At 42.7% G+C, this 21,047-nt stretch overlaps 1 protein-coding gene across 8 annotated transcripts in view; it reads right to left on the bottom strand.

The window, feature by feature from the left end:
• The window catches only part of Cep112 (centrosomal protein 112), a 435,401-nt gene extending 424,469 nt beyond the window's left edge, over positions 1 to 10,932 (bottom strand). For 2 of the 8 annotated variants that reach the window (NM_001373899.1, NM_001373900.1), the window contains exons 1-2: positions 10,796 to 10,881; positions 1,908 to 2,021 (exon numbers count right to left, since the gene is read on the bottom strand). In NM_001373899.1, the coding sequence (NP_001360828.1) occupies positions 1,908 to 2,013 (106 nt within the window). In that variant the 5' untranslated portion in view covers positions 2,014 to 2,021; positions 10,796 to 10,881. Of the gene's footprint in view, positions 1 to 1,907; positions 2,022 to 3,284; positions 3,392 to 10,496 lie in introns of all 8 variants that reach the window. The other 6 variants (XM_006534423.3, XM_017314819.1, NM_029606.3 and 3 more) reach the window with 5 other exon arrangements.
• Between the last annotated feature and the right edge of the window lie 10,115 nt (positions 10,933 to 21,047).

The following is a 21,047-nucleotide window of genomic DNA, read 5'->3' as shown; positions in this document are numbered from 1 at the left end:
AGAAAATACAGAAGTGGAACTGACAAGCTTGAGCAAATAGTTGGAAAGTATGTGTTTTCTTCATATCTTATACCAAACTGGCATCTTCATTATATTCAATGCACACACTATGGTGCGACTTGATGAATGGAGAGCCTGGTTCTCACTTTAAAATGAAAGACAAGCCAGCTCCAGACGTAGCTGGAAGGCGAGATGAGCTGCTATACATTGCTAGTTCTTAAATAGGATCTGAGCTCCTACATGTTCATTCTGAAGTAGTAAAAGAGGTTCATGAACGTTACATACAGACAATGTGTTTGAACCTAAGGTTATATTTAAGCAATTCTACATACCTAAAATCTATTTTTTAAATGACAAAATATGAGAATGGTTTGATTTGAGATACATTTATAATGGGAAATTCTAATATAAAATTTCTTAATTGGCAGATCCAAGACCAAAAGAACAGTAAAAAAGTAGTAATTATAAAGTTATGGCATCAAAGTAGGTGTCCATCAGTGGGAAAATGAATTTTTAAAAATGTTATGTATATACAGTATGATTTTATTCAGACATAAAAACAAAATCATGTCATCTATAGGGAAATGAAATGAACTACACATTGTTATTATGTTAAACAAAATAAACCAGATTCAGAAAGACAAATATCATGTATTTTCTCTCATACACAAAATCTAGACTTAAAAAGAAGACAACATGGAACTGAAAAGAGAAAAGGAAGAGAAGTAGGGAGGGGGAGGCAAGGGAGGATAATAAAGGGAAGGGCCATAAGCAAAGTAAATACGATGTTTATAATGGGTATGAGTCTGTCAGCATGAAACCCATTATTCTGTGCAATTAATTTGTGGTAATTTTTAAAAAGTAGTGACTATCAGAAGAGGATGTAACATAGATGTCTCATTATATACTATTTGAAGTCATCTTGGTCAGCCCATTTGAAGGAACTTGAAGCCATGAGATGGGAAGAGCGATACAAGAAAGGAAAGGCCGAGGACCAACAAGGCGGGGAAAGCAGCACAAGGCAGTTCGAGGGAAGGCCAGGCAGAGAAAGCTGCACGCTACATAACAATGACTGAGCAGACTACATCCGTTCTGTGTCACACTGTCCCTCAAGGCAGTGCCCTGTGATGAGTCTATAGTCTTAAGTCAGCATCTCACTTTGGGTATAAGCCCACTCAGATAGCTCATGGAAATGAGAACTTGGAAGAGCTAAAAGCCATAGCTTCTTGGCCCCGCTCCACATTCCCTACTCAATGCCTAACAAACCTGGATTTCCCTCACAGTCAATATGACCTCCACAGCTTAGAGATCACCTTAAACCCCTATATTCTATGAAACTGCCCTTTGATGCCTTAAATATCTGTAAATGACTATTGTGAAACAAAGACTCTCATTCTAAAAATAGGAATAATAGGACAGAAATGAGGAGTATGACCACAACAAAAGTCATTCATAGTTGATCATATCAGTTAATTGATCAAAGGCAGAAGTTTGATCGTATCAGTTAATCAATCAGAGGCAGAGGTCAACAGTGGCTTCATGAAATGGATGTCATTTTCAAAGGAGGAGGAGGAAGACAGTGAAGAAGAAGAAGTCCCTAACTTTATGGTCCTGTGTGTTACCTCAGGACACATGACATGGCATCACAAAGATAAAACAATTAATAGCTAATATAACTGGACAGATTAAATAACGTTATTTTTAATTTTAAGAATCTAATTTCAGCTAGATATGCTGGTACATGCCTAAAACCCAAGTACTCGGAAGGTTGAAACAGTTAGATTGCCATAAGTTGGAGGATATCCAGGGCTACATAGTGAACACCAATCCAGCCAGAGCTACATAGCAAGAATAACTTAAAAACAAGTAGTCTAGTTTCAAACAAATTTCAAACAAAGCAATCTTACCTGACCTATGGGGTAATTTTAAAACAAAGGGCTTCATATCTACCACGAAGTGATCAAATTCTGCATCTAGCTTCTCCCATTTTTCTTCTTCACTTCCTGTTTCCATAATCCTGTCTGTGAAAGAGTTAAAATTAAGCATCAAGTACCTGTATGAGGAAAGCCATGAAACTATTATTAAAATACATTAAAGAAGCTTGTCAATTAATACCAGTCCTCCTTAAAATGACTGCTATACAATGAATTCCAATAAAATTTGGCCCATTTGTTGTAAATATGGACATGCTAATTCTAAAATGTATGAAAACATAACAGAATCAGTGTAGCAGCAACAGTTTTGAAGAAGCAAAAAGTTGGAAGTCTCATATCACCTTATTTTAAGATTTATTAGTCAAGACATTATGGTACTGCCTAGAGACCAAACAGACCAGGCAAACAGAACAGAGAGCGCAAAATGGACCAATACAAATATGGACCCTGATTTTCAACAAAGGCATAATAAAAGAAAAATGACAATTTTTATAACAAACAATGCTATAACAATAATGCTATACCATATACGTAAATTAACTCTGAATTAACAGTGGACCTAAGTGTAAACTGTAAAAACTGAAAATAAAAAGATCTCCATGACTTTATTAAGGAAAAATAGAATTACCTACAAAATAAAAGACTGTAACACAATATTGGACTTCACCACACACATACACACCACACACCAAAAAATAAAATTAAATTAAATTAAAACCCTGCAGTCCTGCAGGCTTTAATCTGTGAAGACTCTATTAAGACACTGAGAAAATAAACTAGAGACTGGGTGGAAATGCTTGCAAATCCTGAATCCATAAACAACTTGGCTCTCTTGCTCTCTCTTGCTCTTGCCTTCCCTTCTCCCCAGTCTCTCCACTGCACACACACACACACACACACACACACACACACACACCCCTGCTCGTGGCCGGCCTCTACTCCTCTTACTCCTCTCATTCTCTACTCTCTCTGCTTTTCTCTCCCTCTATTACCTTCATAACTCCCCTCCCCATGCCCTGAATAAACTCTATTCTATACTAATATAAAACTTTTAAAAAGAAACAGCTTCAATCAATAGCACATGAGTGGCTGGAGAAGTACATAGGGCTGTAGATCAGCTCTGTGTGCTGTGAGATCCTGGGTTCAACATTCCAGGATACTATAAAATTAGTACTAATATAGAAAATGTGAGTAACTCTCATCATTTAGCCATAAGAATAAGAACATCCATAAAAATACTGACAAGGATCATCCTTCTGACAGCAATCAGTTGTATATTTTAAAAGAGAGAGTAAAGAGGGTGAGAATAAATACAACTTAAGTATCAGAAGTGACAGTTACACCACCTACCCTGTGGTCACTGCAGATCGTATACATGGTTTTAAATACAGTCCTGAACCCTCAAACAGGTCAGACTTCTATGTGTCAGTTCACATTATATTTTACAACGTTGATCCCTTCACCAAAGAAAAAATACAAATAATGACAATTTATGTACATAAAAATATGTTCAACCAAAACCAGACTGCAATACCCCAACACCACAGAGGACAGGCAAAATGCAGGCAAGCAATGCAAAGTGCTGGTGAGAATGGAGAACACAGATCTCTCGTGTATTGTTGTCCAGAGTGTGAAATGACAGGGACATTCTGGAAATAACTTGTCAGTGTCTCTCAAAGGTAGCCAAACACCTACCATATAGCCAAAGAAACCTCAAATGAAATGCAAAATCTATATTCACACAAAAAGTGCAGATGTGGTGCTCAGAGTAACTTTTTAGTCTTCTTTCTTCTTGAGTTTCATGTGTTTTGCAAATTGTATCTTGGGTATTCTAAGTTTCTAGGCTAATATGCACCTATCAGTGAGTACATATCATGTGTGTTCTAAATCAACCATGGAAATAGCACACAAATTGTAATATAACCATGGATTCTAACACAGCAACCAAGATGAATACTGATACACAAAACAACACAGATAAACTCCAGTGAAGGAAACAGTTGTTATATGCAAAGTCCATTGCTATGATATGAGCTACTAGGAAAGGAAAAACCTTTCGCAGCGAGAAGAGAAGAGGCCATGGTTCACAGAGGTCATTAGTGAAGAAGAGTTTGAATAGAGAGAAATGAATACCAAAAGAGAAAAATCCACTAGGGGTGTTTAACTAACTGTTCTGTACATGAATTGTAGAAGAGACTAGAAACCGGTACTAAAAAAATTCACTGAACTGTATACCAAAATCTTAAAATTCTTTAATTCCCCTTAAACTTTTAAAAATATTCTTTGTATATACTAAATATATAATTGAGGTAAAACTGACAACAGCAGAAATAAAATATCTTATGTTTAAATGTGTCCAGAAGATGGCGAGATGGCTCAGTTACTAAAGAGCTTACTGCTTAAGCATGGGGACCTAAGTTTGAATCACTCACATAAAATATCCAGGCATGGTCACATGTGCCTGTAAACCTCCTGCAATGGAGACAGAGACATGTGCGTTCCTGGAACTCACAGGCCAGTCTACCCAATAGATGAGCACCAGGATCAGTGAAAGTCCCTGTCTCAAAAGATAAAGTAAAAAGAGGATGAAAACTGACCTCGACATATAAGCGCACTCAGACATGCACACACACACACACACACACACACACACACACACACACACACCCAACCCTTACCTGCCACACAAGCCTGTAATGCCATTAGTCAGAATACTCAATGCCTGCCTGGCTTGCTGTGTGGCCTCAAGGCAAACCTGGAAATTCTATAAGATAACAAGTAAAAGGTATAGAGAAGACAGTGCTTGTCTAGCATATGTGAAGCCTAGGTTCAGTCTACAAAACCTCAAAAAAATAAAAAAATTAAATGTGTGTGTGCATCAGTTCAAACCTCAAAACTGAAGAAAACGGAAAAAAAGAAAAAATACATCCATAATCAATATGTCCATTTAAAATGTGAACTACCACAGTAAGGCTATATTTACATAATATATATCACCCAATTTGCCACATATTTAATTTACAAACTATAGCCTGGGGAAAAATTCTATTCTGCCTTAAGAGCTGTCTTGTTCCACAGCTTAGCCATTCCCTACAAAACCATTTCCTAGTATTTATCAAAGAACACACAGTTTATCCCCAGTAGCTTCTGAGACCACCCATCCTGTCTTTCACCGATTCACCTTACTTCCTTCCCAGCCATGAGTGGGACCTATGGTCTCACTATTACACATACATATGTGCTCTTTCAACCTTTTGTTCTCCACCCAATAGTGCTCAGGAGGGAAAACCTTGGCTGAGATCCTTGCTGCCACTTTCCAACTAGTGTTCCTCCAACTTCAACTCACAAAATCACCCTCTTTGGGGCCTCCAATCACCTGGCTACACCACTTGCTTTCCAGTCCCATTGCAAGCATCTTTATCCCCAAGTGGTCACTTGCACCTCCCTTCCTCAGTCTCCCACCCCCACCTCACTGCCTTGGAGCTCTTCTTTCCACTTAGCAATACCATACTGCTAGCCCTTGATTCCCCAATCACTCTGTAACTCCCTAGCCAAGGAGCAAAAGAAGAAAGATGGTAGTGCCTTGGAGTTAGGTAGCTTTCATGCACACTTATGGGAACTTTCAAGAGTCTATTTTAGCTGGGCGTGGTGGCGCACACCTTTAATCCCAGCACTCGGAAGGCAGAGGCAGGCGGATTTCTGAGTTCGATGCCAGCCTGATCTACAAAGTGAGTTCCAGGACAGCCAGGGCTACACAGAGAAACCCTGTCTCGGAAAAAAAGAAAAAAAAAACCCAACTTTTTCTCAGTCCACAAAGCAACTTTTAAAACTTAACATACATCTTAAAACCCCCTAATGAACCGCAACTCTTCTCTCAGTTTAAAGGGAAAAAACTTGGTTAATTAAAAAACAGATAAGAGCCCTAGTAAGATGGTTCTCCTCCCACCTCGCTGAAAGGACTATCCTTACAGAAATACCCTAGCTCCTTTCTGACAGCCCAAGCAGCAAGAACTCTTCTAGCTAAGATGGTAGCTCCTCCTCTCGTTTATCATCACTTACTACCTCCTCCCTATTTCCCACTCTAACTCCACAGGCTCCTTCCCCTCCGTGCCACCTCTCATTCCAGCCTTCCACTTTCCAGTCTGCTGGTACTGTGCAGCTCCAGCTTCATCCTCCCTGGGAATTACTCCTTCAGCTCTATCATGTACTAAGCATTTTCAGAGAGGCCCTATGGCCCACTACTTGTTAAATCCACGGTGCCTTGCCCTCCTTACAGCTCACCACTCCTACAAATGCATCTTTGATTGCAATGGCTCACTTGCTCCTGCTCTGGAGTCATTTCTTCGTCCCTCAGTGACTCCTTTCTCCAGCCAACACTAAGTGCAGATTCTGCCTTGGCTTCCTCAGTCTCCTTTCATCCGACTTTCCCCTTCTCGGGGCAATCACAATCAGTCCTGGAACTGAGGTTGTTTCCTTACGCCATTCACCCTTACACTCTATTGCTAACTCTACTCTCTCCTTGAAATGCCAACTCATACTTACAACAGTTTCCTGGATCTATTCCACAATGTCCTGTCTGTTATGAAGTCGTAAATATCCCAAAGAAAACTCCACAATTGTGCCCATATTCTTGGTGGTATCATCAATCTATTTCATCTTCCTTGTTAAACACATCAAGGTTTCCACTATCTAAACTCTCCATAAAACAACTAAGTTCAGGGACAAACACACAAAAGGCACAGCTTCTCTACTCTCTCTTACTCTATCAGATAAAACCCTGAACATCACTAACTTGTTCTACTACAATGACCCTATGACCTGCCTTCCAATGAGCCGTGTCACTACCTGAGAAAAAAGTGAAGCTTATCATAACTTTTCAAACTCTCTCTACTGCCTACTACAGGATACTTTGCAAACCCTGTGCTAGCCATGCAGGTGCCTTCCCATTTTAGCCTACTTCTTACCACAGCTACTCTGTCTGACTAAACAAACCCACCGTTGTCACTACAGTCTTCTAACCATTCTTCAAACACTCCAAGCCATTACCTGGTTCTGCTCCTGATGCAAGGGTCTTTACAGACCTGAGACAGATAAATGTAGCTCAGATGTCATTGCTGAATGTAGCTAGTCTACTTACCCTCAGCTAATTGTTGCTCTCTTCTTTCTGTAAAATGCTCACATCTGTGTCGCTACATTTACCATACATTTATCTGTCATTTACGTATTTTCTACATCTGGGGAGACTCTTGGAAAGTAGGGGTCATGACTCACATCTTAGAAGGAACTTCACATATTATCAAGTATGTTAGGGTCAAAGAATTGATTGCTGGATAAACAGATCAATGTTCAACTTTTGTATGACTTTTTGACAAATTGTTTGGGGGATCACACAAGTTTATGTGGGTATACACGTCCATGAGGAATTTTGCATGTGTCCCTTGATCTCAATCCACATTAGTTTTTGAGACAGGGCCTCTCAGTAAACCTGGAGCTCATGAATTCAGCTAAGCCATCTGGCCAATGAGAACTAGAAATCTACCTGTCCCTAGCGTTACAGATCTGCACTACCACATCTGCCTTTTCCTTGAGTGCTGGGGATCCAAGCCGATGTCCTCATGTTTAAACAGCAGGCACTTTGCAGATGGAGCCATCTCCCCAGCCCCCAAATGGTTGGTTTTTAATGCTTCCATTCCAAACACCAAACAGGTCTTACAGAACAGAAATATTACATGTTTCTAATTGCATTTGCCAAAAAATGGCCATCCTACTTTCTGTGGATCAGAGGAAGGAATATTTTTCAATTTTAAGACATGGTTAAACTAACTTTATTCAGGGTTGGGGAGGCAGCTCTGTGGCAGAGTATTTACCTAGCATATATGAGGCAATGGTCTCAATTCTCCGCACTACATAAATAACTAAATTAATTAATGAACTAATTTTTTAAACTAAATCAAGTAACTTGATTTAAATTAATTTTATGACTAGTTGATAGGTTTGAAGGCATTGTATTTGATTTGTCTCACTTTAAAATCCTATAACATATCTGGTTATGTACTTGGTAAAAGTACAGTATGATATTATACAAAGCACAGTACGCTAGCATACTGGGTATTAGATAATAAAGTTGACAACAACTACTCAAATGGATACATAAACCTATGGAAACTGCTAGATCCAAAGCTGTAAGCCCAGCTCTGCCCTTGATGCACCGCCAGCTTGCACACCATGCCCTGGTACTCAGATTCCTGCCTAAGCCTGTTGTTTGCTGTGGCCAAAGCAAAAAAAAAGATTCCTCATAATCACTAATTCTCAATAAATCCTTTGACCTTTGTGGAAATGTTAGTGTTTGATATTAGAGGAGACTAAAATTCAGCAGCTAAGTGACTCACCAAAATCATAATTACACAAATCCCAGATTAAAACTCTGAAATCCCTAGCTCTTACAGCCATTATATCTGACCATTTAGCCATTTGCATGTAAATCAGCAATATCTCCAACTTAAAAAAAAAAACAAGTAATTTGAGTAGCAGAAAGGCTGTCTGAGCTGCTGTCAGGACATGGAATAACCAAGTCAAGTACTCATTCTAAGAGCATCACAACGAACAAAAGCTGGGGAGACAGCTCAGACAGGAAGAACGGGCTTCTCTAGTAACCAGTAAGAAGCTGGGCCAAGGGGTGGCACGGCAATTCCAGCACCGGAAGGAAGGGCAGAGCCAGGTGGCTCCCTAGAGCTCACTAGCCAGCCAGCTAAGCTTAATCAGGGAGCCCAGGTCCAAGTGACAGACTCTCTTTAAAATAAGTTGGACAGTTCCTGAAAATATCTGAGGTCAAGTTTGACCCCTGGCCTCCAAATCTGTGTGCATGCCAAACCCACGTAAAAACAGAGCCGGAGTGATACATAGTGAAGCTAAAAGTCTGCTTTTCCTTGCCCCTATTCATTCGCCAACAACAAAAAATATATAAATTAACATCTCAATTTTTGAAGGAATTCCTGCTACACAAATTACATTGTGCACATAAATTATGTCTAGCTGTTGAAAAGGTTTTTATACTATTCCTCAGATCTTTGAATTTAAGGTATCAAGATAGAAAAATAAAAGCCTGGCACTGTGGTGTGTGCTGACTCTTGGGAGGCAGAAGCAGGTATGTCTGTGAGTTCATGGCCAGCCTGGTCTACATAATGTGAATTCCAGAACAGCCAGAGCTATGGAGAAAAACCATTTAAAAAAAAACTGTAAAATAAGTAAAGCTCTATTCTGGCTTAGGATTAAATTACTCATAGTATGCCTTTCACTGATACCGACTACAATGTGACTATTGCATATACAAAAGGAATAAAAAGGAATTCCTCAGAAGGAATAAAAGAAGTTGGGTGGCTCTCCTTTTAGTTATATTCTGTATTTATACTGCCTTTTATTTAACTCATTAGTCTCGCCTTTAAAAAAAATCCATTTCTTTGTGGACAGCTATGAAATATGAAATGGGCTAAGACCTTCTTAGGGTTCCTGGCTGCCACAGAAGTCAGCAAACCTCAAGCAAGCCAGCAATAGTAACATCCTTAAAAAGGAGAGACACACTTCATATGCAGAGCATGCCCCTCGCCAAGCGCAATCTATTCCTGAAAGTTGTGTAAATGCTTTTTGTTCCATCAGATTATATGTTGAGTATATTGTGAAGAATAACACAGAAGCCCTGAAACGCCAACAAATCAACAAGGGTTACCCGGGCACATTTGGGGGTTTTGGTTGTTTTGCCTTTTTTGAAGGAAGGGGGGACAGAAGCCTTCCCAGAAGACACTGGGCTGCCAGCTAAGCTTAATCAGGGAGCCCAGGTCCAAGTGAGAGACTCTCTTTAAAACAAGTTGGACAGTTCCTGAAAATATCTGAGGTCAAGACTATGAGTGTCATAACTGTATCCCGGCATGTCATCAAATGCACCTAACTTGACAGGAACAGTTCCCATTGTCCTTTACAGGCCTGAAGCTGGGGCTTAACAGTGTGCAGGACCTGACCCAAATCCAAGAGACAATCCTGGACCTGAATACTGCACAATTATCCTCCTCTCCGCTTTGCTGGGCATTGGAGAGGTGGTCGCTGTGTAATGAGGTTCACTGGCATTTTGATTGCCTTTTCTATCTTACTTTCATGTATCTTTAAATAGGAAATGCAAATCATAAAAATACCAGCATACTGATGGGGGGGGGGGTACTCAGGAGGCAGAGGCAGGTGGATCTCTGTGAATTCCACTCTGTCTCGAAGATGAAACAAAGGTCAGCGGTCCTATTTATTTGCTCTCTGGATCACTACACTCTATGTCCCCACAAAGGGCAAGGACTCCAGGCTGGGTCCCCAAAGGGCAGGGACTCCAGTCTGGGTCCTTGCAAGTTCACTGTTCATCAGGACTTTCTCGGAGTCGGCCTGCAGTCTGATTCTCCTCCTCTGACTGATCTGACAGCACCTAAGAACTGCAGCGGTCCGGTTCCTGGCGGTCACTTCCTCCGCCCGAGTGGGCACCGGGAGCGGCGCCTGTGTGGCCCACCCAGGCCCGGGCCGCTCTCCTACCTGCTCCAGGACACAGACCTCTTCTCACAACCGCAAGCCCCCTACCTCGGGGTTCTGGGTCCCGCCATGCCGCCTGCCCAAACTTTCCTGAGAACTTTTCCCTGGCCGTCGCTCGGCTGCTGACCCCGCCGGCGCGCGCGCCACACAGGCCGCAAGCGCGGGTCCCGGGCCTGCGGGCGACGCCCCTCCCCGGGCCAACCCGCACGCGCGGGGGCTCCATCCCGCGCAAAATTCCACTCAGAACCTGGGAGTAGGAGGCGGGTGGGGATTGTCGATGGGAGAAACAAGAGAGAGAGAACCTGGCGCCCCAACAAGCAAGCCGTCCACTCGGCCGCCGACGCCCAGCCGCCACAGCCAAACGGTTTCAAATCCTTGCGGGCCGTCCAGCAAACCGGGGGCGGGACTAGCAAACTCGCCTGTCCCGCCCCCTCGAGCTGCGGCTGGCATTCAACTCTGTTGCCATGGCGACGCTCCGGGTTAGGTCTGTCACTGCTCCTCAAGTCCGAGGGGGCGGGAATTTCCGCCCTTCGGGCAGTTCGCATGCTAAGGGCGGAGACTTCCCTCCTCACTGTTTCCCCACCCTCCGAGAAATGGCGCCAGCAAGCAGCTCCGTTGCTATGGTAACTGTCTAGTCTACTGCGCAGGCGCCGAGCTCGTGGTTTTAGCCCATCTCCCCAGAACGGTTAGTTTCCAGGCTTAATCTTCTGTGATCCCTGGACTATACAGTGGATGCTGCATCTTCCTGACTTCTTACTCAGTCGCTTGTGAGCACTTTAAAGATTGAGGAGAAAGAACAAGAAAAACTCAAAAGTGATGGAACTACTGGACAGTAATTGGCAGAAAAGCCTGTCGTTTGAACAGACATCACCGTTGAGTAAGTCCGAAGCATGAAAATTTACCCTTGTTAGTTCACACTCCAGAGGTGAATTATTCAAAACAACGAGCAGGATATTTACATTTGTTATTTAGAACCATCATAAGTCTGAAAACACTAACCCTGCAAGATCCTGAACTGAAATTTAAAAGCTTTCTGTTTAACACTCTGTACAGAATAGTACCATCAAGTAGGGGAGAAAATGTATTTTTGCGCTTCCCAGGAAGTCTGGTGGACCTCGGGCGGTCAACTTTGCTGTGTACTGGTGTTCTTTGATCTTTTACGTTTCTGGAAGCTCTGAACTGGATAATTTAAAATACCAACAGAAACAAAATTTAAATTGTAAAAAACACTCCCTTCAATGAAATGCAGTGTGCCGCTGCTTTTCACCTAAGTTCACAATAGAATCCCTCTGCAGAGTCTTTGCGATGCACTCAGTGTGGTGCCAAACCTCAATTGAAGCACAGCTTGAAGCATCTTTTCAAGTTTACATAAGGAAAGTAGAGGAGTCGCTTGTTTGCAATTAGCTGTTTTCAGCTTCCAGAAGAAGACTACGTTCTTTCAAGGTGCACTTTGGAATCCACCTCCCTGGAAGAGACAGCAATTGTTCATTATTTCAGAGGCAATTTGTACTACAGAAGAAAGAATGCTTTCAAGAATATTTGGTTTCCAAAAGCATTATTTGAGCACACTCGCAGCTGAGCGATTGTCCCACAATCCAGATCGTTGGTACTAAGAATCAGATTGTAAAACCCACGTATGCAGAAATGAGACGAGTCAGAGACCACTTGGAAGAGGTGCACTTACTGATCAAAGGATACAGACTTCCAAGTAGAAGAAAGAAATTCAAGAGGACTAAAGTCACCATTCAACGTGGTGACTATGGGCCATAACTATATTGTACATTTTGAAGGATGACTTTAAATCTATATTTATGGACAGAAAACTTAGCAGTGTACAATTAACCTAGTTCAGTGGCAAGTTCTTTTCCAGCTTGAAAATGGGAACCATAGGTCACCCAGTGGTGGCAGATCTCCTTGTACCTGGCTTTGTCATTGGTCCTGATAGCTTCTACCAGCTTATCTTTTGTCTCACGAGTTAATCTGGGTGCAGGCCACAGTGGTGCGTGCCTTGCTGTGGGCCAGCCACCCCAGCTTGGCCTTCTCTTTGATGCTGCTGCACGGAATCCCCACCTTGTGACACAGGGCAGGCAGGACAACCAACAGCTCAGTAGCATCTACATTGTGTGCAATCACCAAGAGTGGAGCTTTCTTATTCTCTACCTTTTTGGCTCCTGCTAGAAGAGCAGGTGGTCTCCTCTGCCAACAGCTTTCTTCGCAGCACTGGCCGCTGGCAGCCTTCGCTGCTTCTTCTGCTTCATCTCTGCCCTACACGTGTGGGTAGCCTTAAGAAGCTGGGTAGCTGTTCGGCAGCCCAGGGCCTCAGAGAACTGGTTAATGGCATGAGGTACTTTGGGTTGCTTATAGAGGATCGTTTTTTTTTTTGCTGTTGCAGCTGGGTGGATCAGGCCACCCATTTGGGCTGGGGCTGAGCTTCTTCGGTCTTTTCTCAGGGAATTCGCCACTTTCCTTTCCCTCCTACTTCACAGTGATGGGACCAGGGCCATCTTTTCCCCCTAGACATGCTTACTTGGAGCATCTTGCTTGGCTGAAGGAGAGAGTTGTATATTGTTTTCTTGAAAATTCCTCTCAGGGTAGATTGCTATAATGTTCACCTTGTAGAATGGATAAGTACATAAAGCAGTGTGTGTGTGTGTGTGTGTGTGTGTGTGTGTGTGAATTTTCTCAATCCACGTTGCATGCATCATGCATCATGCAGTACCAATAAATGCACGTGGTTTGTAGACATTGCAAAACTCAGCCTCAGAGATAGCTCAGTGGGTAACTGAGTATTTGCTCGGGTGTGAGGACCAGAGTTCAGTTCCCCTGCCAGGTGGGTGTAGTTCCTAACCATAGTTCCAGTGCTCAGAAGGTAGTGTCCCCATAGAAAAATGGCTAGTTATACAAGCAGTATAGATGAGCTCTCAGTTCAAATGAGACAGCCTGCCTCTCTGAATAAGGGAGAGAGTGATCAAGAAAGACCCCCATATCAGCCCTTGGGCACACACACACACATGCATACACACGGGCAGTCACATCACATATTTTCCTCAGAGGGGGAGGAACAAAGGAAAAATGTGATTAAGTCAATTTCATTGCAGAGGAAATGAGGGAAGGAATTTTACTCCCTCAATATCTACCCTCAAATCTCTCCAAAAATAACTCTCGGAAAATATGAATGTAGACCAGAATTATGATAGCACATTTTTCTTTTCTTCAGTATTTCGAGGCCAAGGATTCAAAAATTTCAACATGAGTTTGTCGAGTCATTTGAAGGGATGTGAGTGATGAACACCCTGAAAAATATAAGACTCGAAAATAAATGTTACAGACTTTGAATCGCTGTAGTGAACCACCAGTTACTTCCACTCTTACCAGGAATAATCAAAATTAGCTATTAACAGAAATGGAGGTTTAGCTTAGTAAGCTAGGAATTTTCAGTTGTCTCTTTTCTCAGACTCTGTATCCATGCTATTGTAGGTAATCTGGAAAATACTGAGATGTTTAAAGAAGAAAATTAACCTAATTTGACCATTAAAAAATAGCCAGGCCTAACATGTATACATTTATATATATATGTGTGTGTGTGTGTGTGTGTGTTCAAATCCTCTATCTATGTGTTACACAATCATTTTTAAACATGACCTTATTATCCCATCATATGGATATAACATAATTTGATCAATCTTCTCCTGTAGTTACTAATTCTGGTTCTTATAATATTCCAGTGATAAAAATCTCTGTTGTAGTCTCAGTTGCCAACATATAAGAGATTTGCTTCTCTGGGTGCGGTAGTGCACACCTTTAGTCTCAGCGCTTGGGAGGCAGAGGCAGGCAGATCTCTGAGTTTGAGGCCAGCCTGGTCTACAAAGTGAGATCCAGGACAGCCAGGGCTGTTACACAGAGAAATCCTGTCTTGAAAAACAAAACCCAAGCAAACCCAAACAAAAAGGATGTATTTCATATATGTACATGTATGTATATGCTTGTGCGCACGTGTGGTAAGTGCGGTGGTCAGAAGTCAATGGTAGGTGCTTTCCTCAATCACTTTCCCCCTTAGTTTTTAAGTCTCTCGATGAATCTAGAACTTGCAGATTTGAGGAGGTTATCTGGCCAGCCAGTTCCATGATGCTGTGTCTACCTCCTGCCCTCCCCACCCACCCCATCCTGGGCTTATAAGTCACTGCACCTGGCTTTTATATAGATTCCAGGGATCAAACATAGATCCTCCTGCTTTCAGATCTGTGCTTTATTGACTAACTCATCTTTCCAGCCTATGTAAGAGATTTGCAATAGACATAAAAAAAAAAAAGCAATCCAGCTTTCCTCCCAAATTACTCATTAAACTTATTTTGCAAGTCTCTAAGACATGCAGCAGTTTGAGAGAGTGTCAGAGTCACATTAACAGCTTTTTGGGTCTGTGCAAATTGTATCTTTAAAAAAAAAAAAAAACTAGTATCACTTTTTAATTGGCATTTGCTACTCTTTGAAAATGTTAATGTTTCTTATTAGCCCTCTTTAGTTTCCTGGAGTCTGGTAGAATGTCTTCTGCTCCCTGTTCATCTTGAGGAATCTGACATGATATAATGTGGCGGTTTGAAAGAGAATGGTTCCATAGGCTCATGTGTATGAATGTGTGGTTCCCAGTTTGAGGACTATCGGGTAGAATTAGGAGGTGTGGCCCTGTTGTAGGAGGTGTGGCCTTGTGGTTGGAGGTGTGGCCTTATTGAAGAAGGTGTGTCACTTGGGGTGGGGGGGAACCTTTGAGGTTTCAAAAGCCCCTGCTGCCAGACCCAGTCCCTCAGCCTGCTGCCTACTGATCAGGACATAAAGCTCTCAGCTACTGCTCCGGCACCATGAGTGCCTCTATGTTTCCCGCCATGATGACAGTGTGCAAACAAGCCCCGAATTAAATGCTTTCCTTCATAGGAGTTGCCTTGGTCGCGGTGTCCCTTCACAGCACTAGAACAGTGACTAAGACAGATTAGCAAATATCTTCCTCTACAGTTTCAAATTTTAAAATTTAGCTATCAGTGGCTCTGTACACTTTACTTTTATGTTAAGCTGGTAGTTTGTACAATGAAATTTTAGTCGCGATTCACTGTTTATTTTTATTTTTTTTTTAGCTTTTATTACCTGTATGTACACCCCCACCCCATCATGGGAGGGGGGCAGTAAGAGAACAGCTTGTGGGAGTCACTTGTTCTGCAGGGTCAAACCCAGGTCACTAGGCTCGGCAGCAAACATCTTTATCCACTGAGTTATTTTGCTTGCCCCACCATTATCTATTATTAAAACAGTAGAAGTGAAATCTCAAAGGACTTCCTATCTAGATGGGGAGCAACTTCTAAATACTAAGAATCATTCCTGTGTTGTTATTATATGAACTTATCAGAGACAAATATCAGAACACCCCCATAACCAGTAAATTCCTTAAATTGGATGGGGAAATGACGCAGAACTTTCTATTTAGAGAACACAAAAGTATAAGTTTCATCACAAAAACGGTGAAGTTTAAAGAGAGCAGAGAGGAAAGGCATATTTTCTTTTCCTCATTAATAACAATTGAAAAGGTCACTACCTTTAGTACAGTGACTCTGGGTTCCTTAATTTAAACCAGAGCTAAGCAATATTCATGATTCCATTCCTGTTCAGCCCACTCTCTTGGAGAAACTCATGCTAAGGATTGTTAACAGAAAAATCCCAGCTCTACTTCCGGGCTCCAGCAGTCCCTATGTGCCCCTGGCCAGTGTTGGAACAGAGAGCAACCGGTTAGCAAGGCACTCCAGCCTGCTCTGCACAATGGTCTTACCTGCCAACCTGGGGGACACCAGGCTGCAAAATCCCCACTTTCAAGCACAGTTACTTCCAGTAAGCTCCAGGGGGTGGGGGTGGGGATGGGGGTGGGAGGGCAATCAGAACTCAACTAGAAGTACAGCCTCAAGTCAAAGCTCTGAAGTCTGGGTATCTGGGTTCCGAGAGTCCTTCATGATGTGAGGCAGAAATCCAAGTTACACAACTTCTTTAGCTTCCTTACGGACCAATTGGCAAGATAAGGATGGTTCATAGGGAACATTTTGCTCAGCACCTGATACAAGGACATTTCAATTTCTCGTCTTCCCCAAGTCTTTTGTGAACATTTAGAGATCCAGTGCAATCTTGTCTGCTAACTCGATTGCGTCTGCAGCCACAAAACCCATGCTCCTGGGTGTGCCTGTGTGAGATATTCTTAAACAGAGTATTTGAAGCAAGAGCACCCACCTGGAAGAAGGAAACCGCTTTTTATCTGTTTGCCCTCAATGGAAAGTTGTCTGTTCTGTTGCTGGGGCGTTCCTTTGCCTGTATTAGGACCAACTTCTTCAGGAGTCCAATGCAGACTGACAACCACAGCTCTCCAGGGATCCTCTAGGACTCCAGGGCCATCCTGGAACTGCTAAGACATCCAGACTCGCCAGGGCGGTGGTGGCTCACACCTTTAATCCCAGCACTTGGGAGGCAGAGGCAGGTGGATTTCTGAGTTCGAGGCTGGCCTGGACAGTTCCAGGAAGGCCAGGACTATACAGAGAAATCCTGTCTCGAAAAAAAAAAAAAAAAAAACCAAACAAACAAAAAGACATCTGGACTCCTGGACTGAACAACTATCAGATTCTCAGCCTTTCCATCAGGAGATAGCCATTGTTGGACTACCCGGAGGACAGCCTGCGACCCGTCTAATGAATCCCATTCTCACCAGTGTCATCACCATCTTCTCACCATCATTACTGGGGAAGAGATCTGTATAGCTGCACATAAGTGTGTATGAACATATATGTGTACATACATATATACATATACATATTTTTTCAGTCTATCAGTTCTGTCTCTTTAGACAACTCTAATACACCCAATATGCACCACTAGGAGGCAGCAATAACACAGAGAAAAACTTGTTCGTAATCTCTCTTTCTCTTACAAGCATGCATGTGTGTGTGTGTGTGTGTGAACATTTACATGTAGATTTGGGTCCCAGGGATCAAGCTCCAATTGTCAGGCTTGGTAGCAAGTGCCTGCTGTGCCACCTTGCCATCCCAAATAATTTATTGTTCAAAGGATAACTAGATGAGCTTAGAAAGTTCACATGATGAAAGGCATATATACATATACATGTATATATAATCTATTTACTAAAAATTAAATTTAAAAAACTTTTAAATAACTTGAAGGAAAAAAGAGAGAGATAAAGTAAACTTTGTACCGGGACAACAGAAGTTGGTGACTTAAGGGCAAGATTCTGCCTGCTGACAGCCTGCAGGGAGCAACTGCAAACTTCCCTGAAAATCTTCCATTTAAACAGAAAGTGCCTGAAAATATGGAGCTGCAGAGGTGCCCTGCTCCACACTGACCACTGGAGGAGGCGCTTCTTCCTATGCATCTGCCTATCCCTGCCAGTCAACTTTTACCATTAGCACAGTACTTCCCAGAAGTCCATGGGAAGGGGCTCCGCGGCAGGCTGTCTACATTGGGGTGACCTGTGGATATGTCCTTGCACATTGTCTCATTTAATTTAGTTGATGTGGGAAGACAGTCCATCGTGGTTGGCACCATTCCCCAGACAAGGGTCCCTGAACTGGGTAAAAGTAGATGTATTAATTTGAGTACAAACAAACAAGCAAAGACGTACGCGTTTATTTCTCTCTGCTCTTGACTGGGGATGTTCTGTGTTAGGTGACCAGCGGTCTCAAGGTCCTGAAACTGTGACTTCCTTGCATCATGGGTGTGACCTAATACAAACCCTTCTCTCCTAGGCTGCTTTTTGTCAGAGTATTTTACCACAATAGAAACAAAACAAGAACACACAACAAAATTGAAATTAAACAAAAGTAATATCACTGTAATATGTTTGTGTTTTAGGAAGGAGAGGTGTACTCAGCACTTAGAATGTCTTAATTCTAAATGGATTCTGTTGAAGCAGTGTATTTAATTGCATAACACAGGAAAATGTACAAATTAAGTTGCCCCTGGTTAAGGGCAGATGGATGGATATCTTGGGTGTTGCTTTTGTTGAAAAGGCCAGGATATTTCTATAAATGAATGTTTTCCCTAGATTGAATCTGAATGTTTTTAAAACTTTGTGTGGATTCTTTGTGAGTTTTACGTCATGCACCCCAACCCACTCATCTCCCCTCCCTTTCCTATCTTTCCTCTGCCCTTGTAACCTCCCTCGAAAAAGAAAACAAAAACCCAAAACAAGACATTAAAAAATATTTCCTCGTGGAAGCTGAAGTGTGTCACGGTGTGTCACACAGCATGTCCTTTTGTACACACATCTTTCCGGGCAACGATTCATTGCAATGAGTCCTTGGTCTGGGTTAAGGCCTCGGGCTTCTGCTACACCGTCAATACCAGATCCTCACCAAGCCTCTTCTTGAATATCGTGTTGTTGCCCTGTGTCATGGAGCTCCTGCAGCTTTGGATCTGCAGGACTTTCCTGATATCCAGCAGTACACCACTTCATAGATGAGGGAGAGGTTGGAGTGAGCCAAGTCAAAATCCTACATCTGGTCCTGCGTGGCAGCTGAACTGGTCACCCTGCCAGCTTTCCCACACATCCAGGGTGATCTCCAGCACTGGCCCAGCTAGCTTACCCAATGCTTCAGCCAGCAAAGGGGAGGGGTCTCCCACTCTAATGCTTCTGGGACCAACTTGCCCTCGCCCACACCTCCAGACCCAGTTCTACTATGCTGCCAGTCAAGGTCAGACCCATTCCCTGAGTGCTATACACAGCAAGGGACAGGGCCAGCTCTCTGTGCTCACACCCATCCACACCAGGACATGCTCTGCTGTGCTGCTCAGGCGAGGTGCGGGACCTCTCCTGACTGCTGCAGCCAGTGAGGGACAGGGCCAGCTCTCCATAAATAAATGCTTTGTGTTTTGGTTTTAATCTCAACATTAAATTAGAACTCAGTGGATGTCTTTCAGCAAGTTTTTCTCCTTTGAACTTTCAGCTTTAGATGATCAACTATTAGCAGATGGGATTAAATGAACTTGGAAGACAATACAAAAGTAGATTTTTGGTTTTTTGTTTTGTTTTGTTTTGTTTTGTTTTGTTTTTTAAGTTTTGTTTAATGTATATCTGCATGTACACCTGCATACCAGAAGAGGGCATCTGATCTCATTATGGGTGGTTGTGAGCCACCATGTGGTTTCTGGGAATTGAACTCAGGACCTCTGGAAGGAGAGCCAGTGCTCTTAACCACTGAGCTATCTCTCTAGCCCGGTAGGTTTTTGGTTTGGTTTGGTTTGGTTTGGTTTGGTTTGATTTGGTTTGGTTTGGTTTGGTTTGGTTTGGTTTGGTTTGAAGTGTAAAATGGCAAAAAGCAAGGGAAATAATTTATCTGATGATCAACAGACATTTGTGTTTCTCTGACACTCCTTGCAGAAAGCACATTGGTGACAAAGTATCGTGCATATTGTTGACTCTGACTAGTTGCCCTGGAATACTGTATTGGCTACTTTTCTTCTTATTGCAGCAAAATACCCAAGAAAATCGACATAAGGGAGGAAAGCTTTGTTTGCACTCGTGGTTTCCAAGGAATCTCAGTCCATCAAGGTGGGAAAGGCAAGGGGCTCTGTGCACAGCAGCAGGCGTATGAGGCCTCTTGTTCCCATGACAACAGGAGAAGCCAAAGCAACATAACTGCCAAAATTTGCCCTCTATAACCTCCTCTTGTCAACTAGGCCCCATCTCCCAGAGTCTGCAAACCTCCAAAGCAATGCCAGGAAGTGGGAACTGGACATCCAAACACAAAGACTCGGGGGACAGCTCACATTCCAGTGGTAACATTCCCAAACTCCTGGTCCCCAAAGTCTCAAGCCAACTCTCTCCCAATACTAAGAGCATCTAGCTAAACTTCAGAAATCCCCAATACTGATCAAAAACTCAAAGTGCAAATTCTTCCTAGACTTAAATCAGTGTCTTCACTGTGGACTCTAAAACCAAGAAAGTTAAACACATATAATATGCAATACAAACTAAGTATTCTCCTTCTAGTAGGAAGGAACGAAAGAATAACAAGAGAAGATTGGCCCAAAGGAAGACCACCATCCAGCAGGGTAAAGGGTAAAGTCTGAAACTGTTGCCCAACAACCACAGCGTGGTAATATTATTTGAGCTCCTAAAGGCTTGGGCATCCCTCACCTGTAGCCACAGCATTCTCAACACCTGTACATTTTCTCTTGGGCAGGCTCAACGTGGTGCTTGCCGCTTTCCTCTGCAGACATCCCATGTTCCTGGCATCTCCAACATTCCGGGAGATTAAAGCCTAGCTTTTGCCATCACAGTTTCACACAGTGACTCCTCAGGGTCAGTATTCTGAGAGTTTGACTCTGCTACACATCGCCTGGCCCAATTGACTTTTCTCTAAAACCCTGCTGCAAGCTCCACATAAGGAAAACCAGTAGTGCCGTGTGGATGATATTCAGTTCTGGTGCCAACTTGAGAAGGAGCTGAGCCCCCCTTGGACCACGGATGCAAATGCACAGCCGCAGGAGTCTGAAGCCTCTGCTTGGTCACATCAC

Source organism: Mus musculus, chromosome 11, assembly GCF_000001635.26.
Source record: "Mus musculus strain C57BL/6J chromosome 11, GRCm38.p6 C57BL/6J".
NCBI lineage: Eukaryota > Metazoa > Chordata > Mammalia > Rodentia > Muridae > Mus > Mus musculus.
The sequence above is the reverse complement of the archived record's forward strand: the minus strand, read 5'-3'. Positions and strand labels throughout refer to the sequence as shown.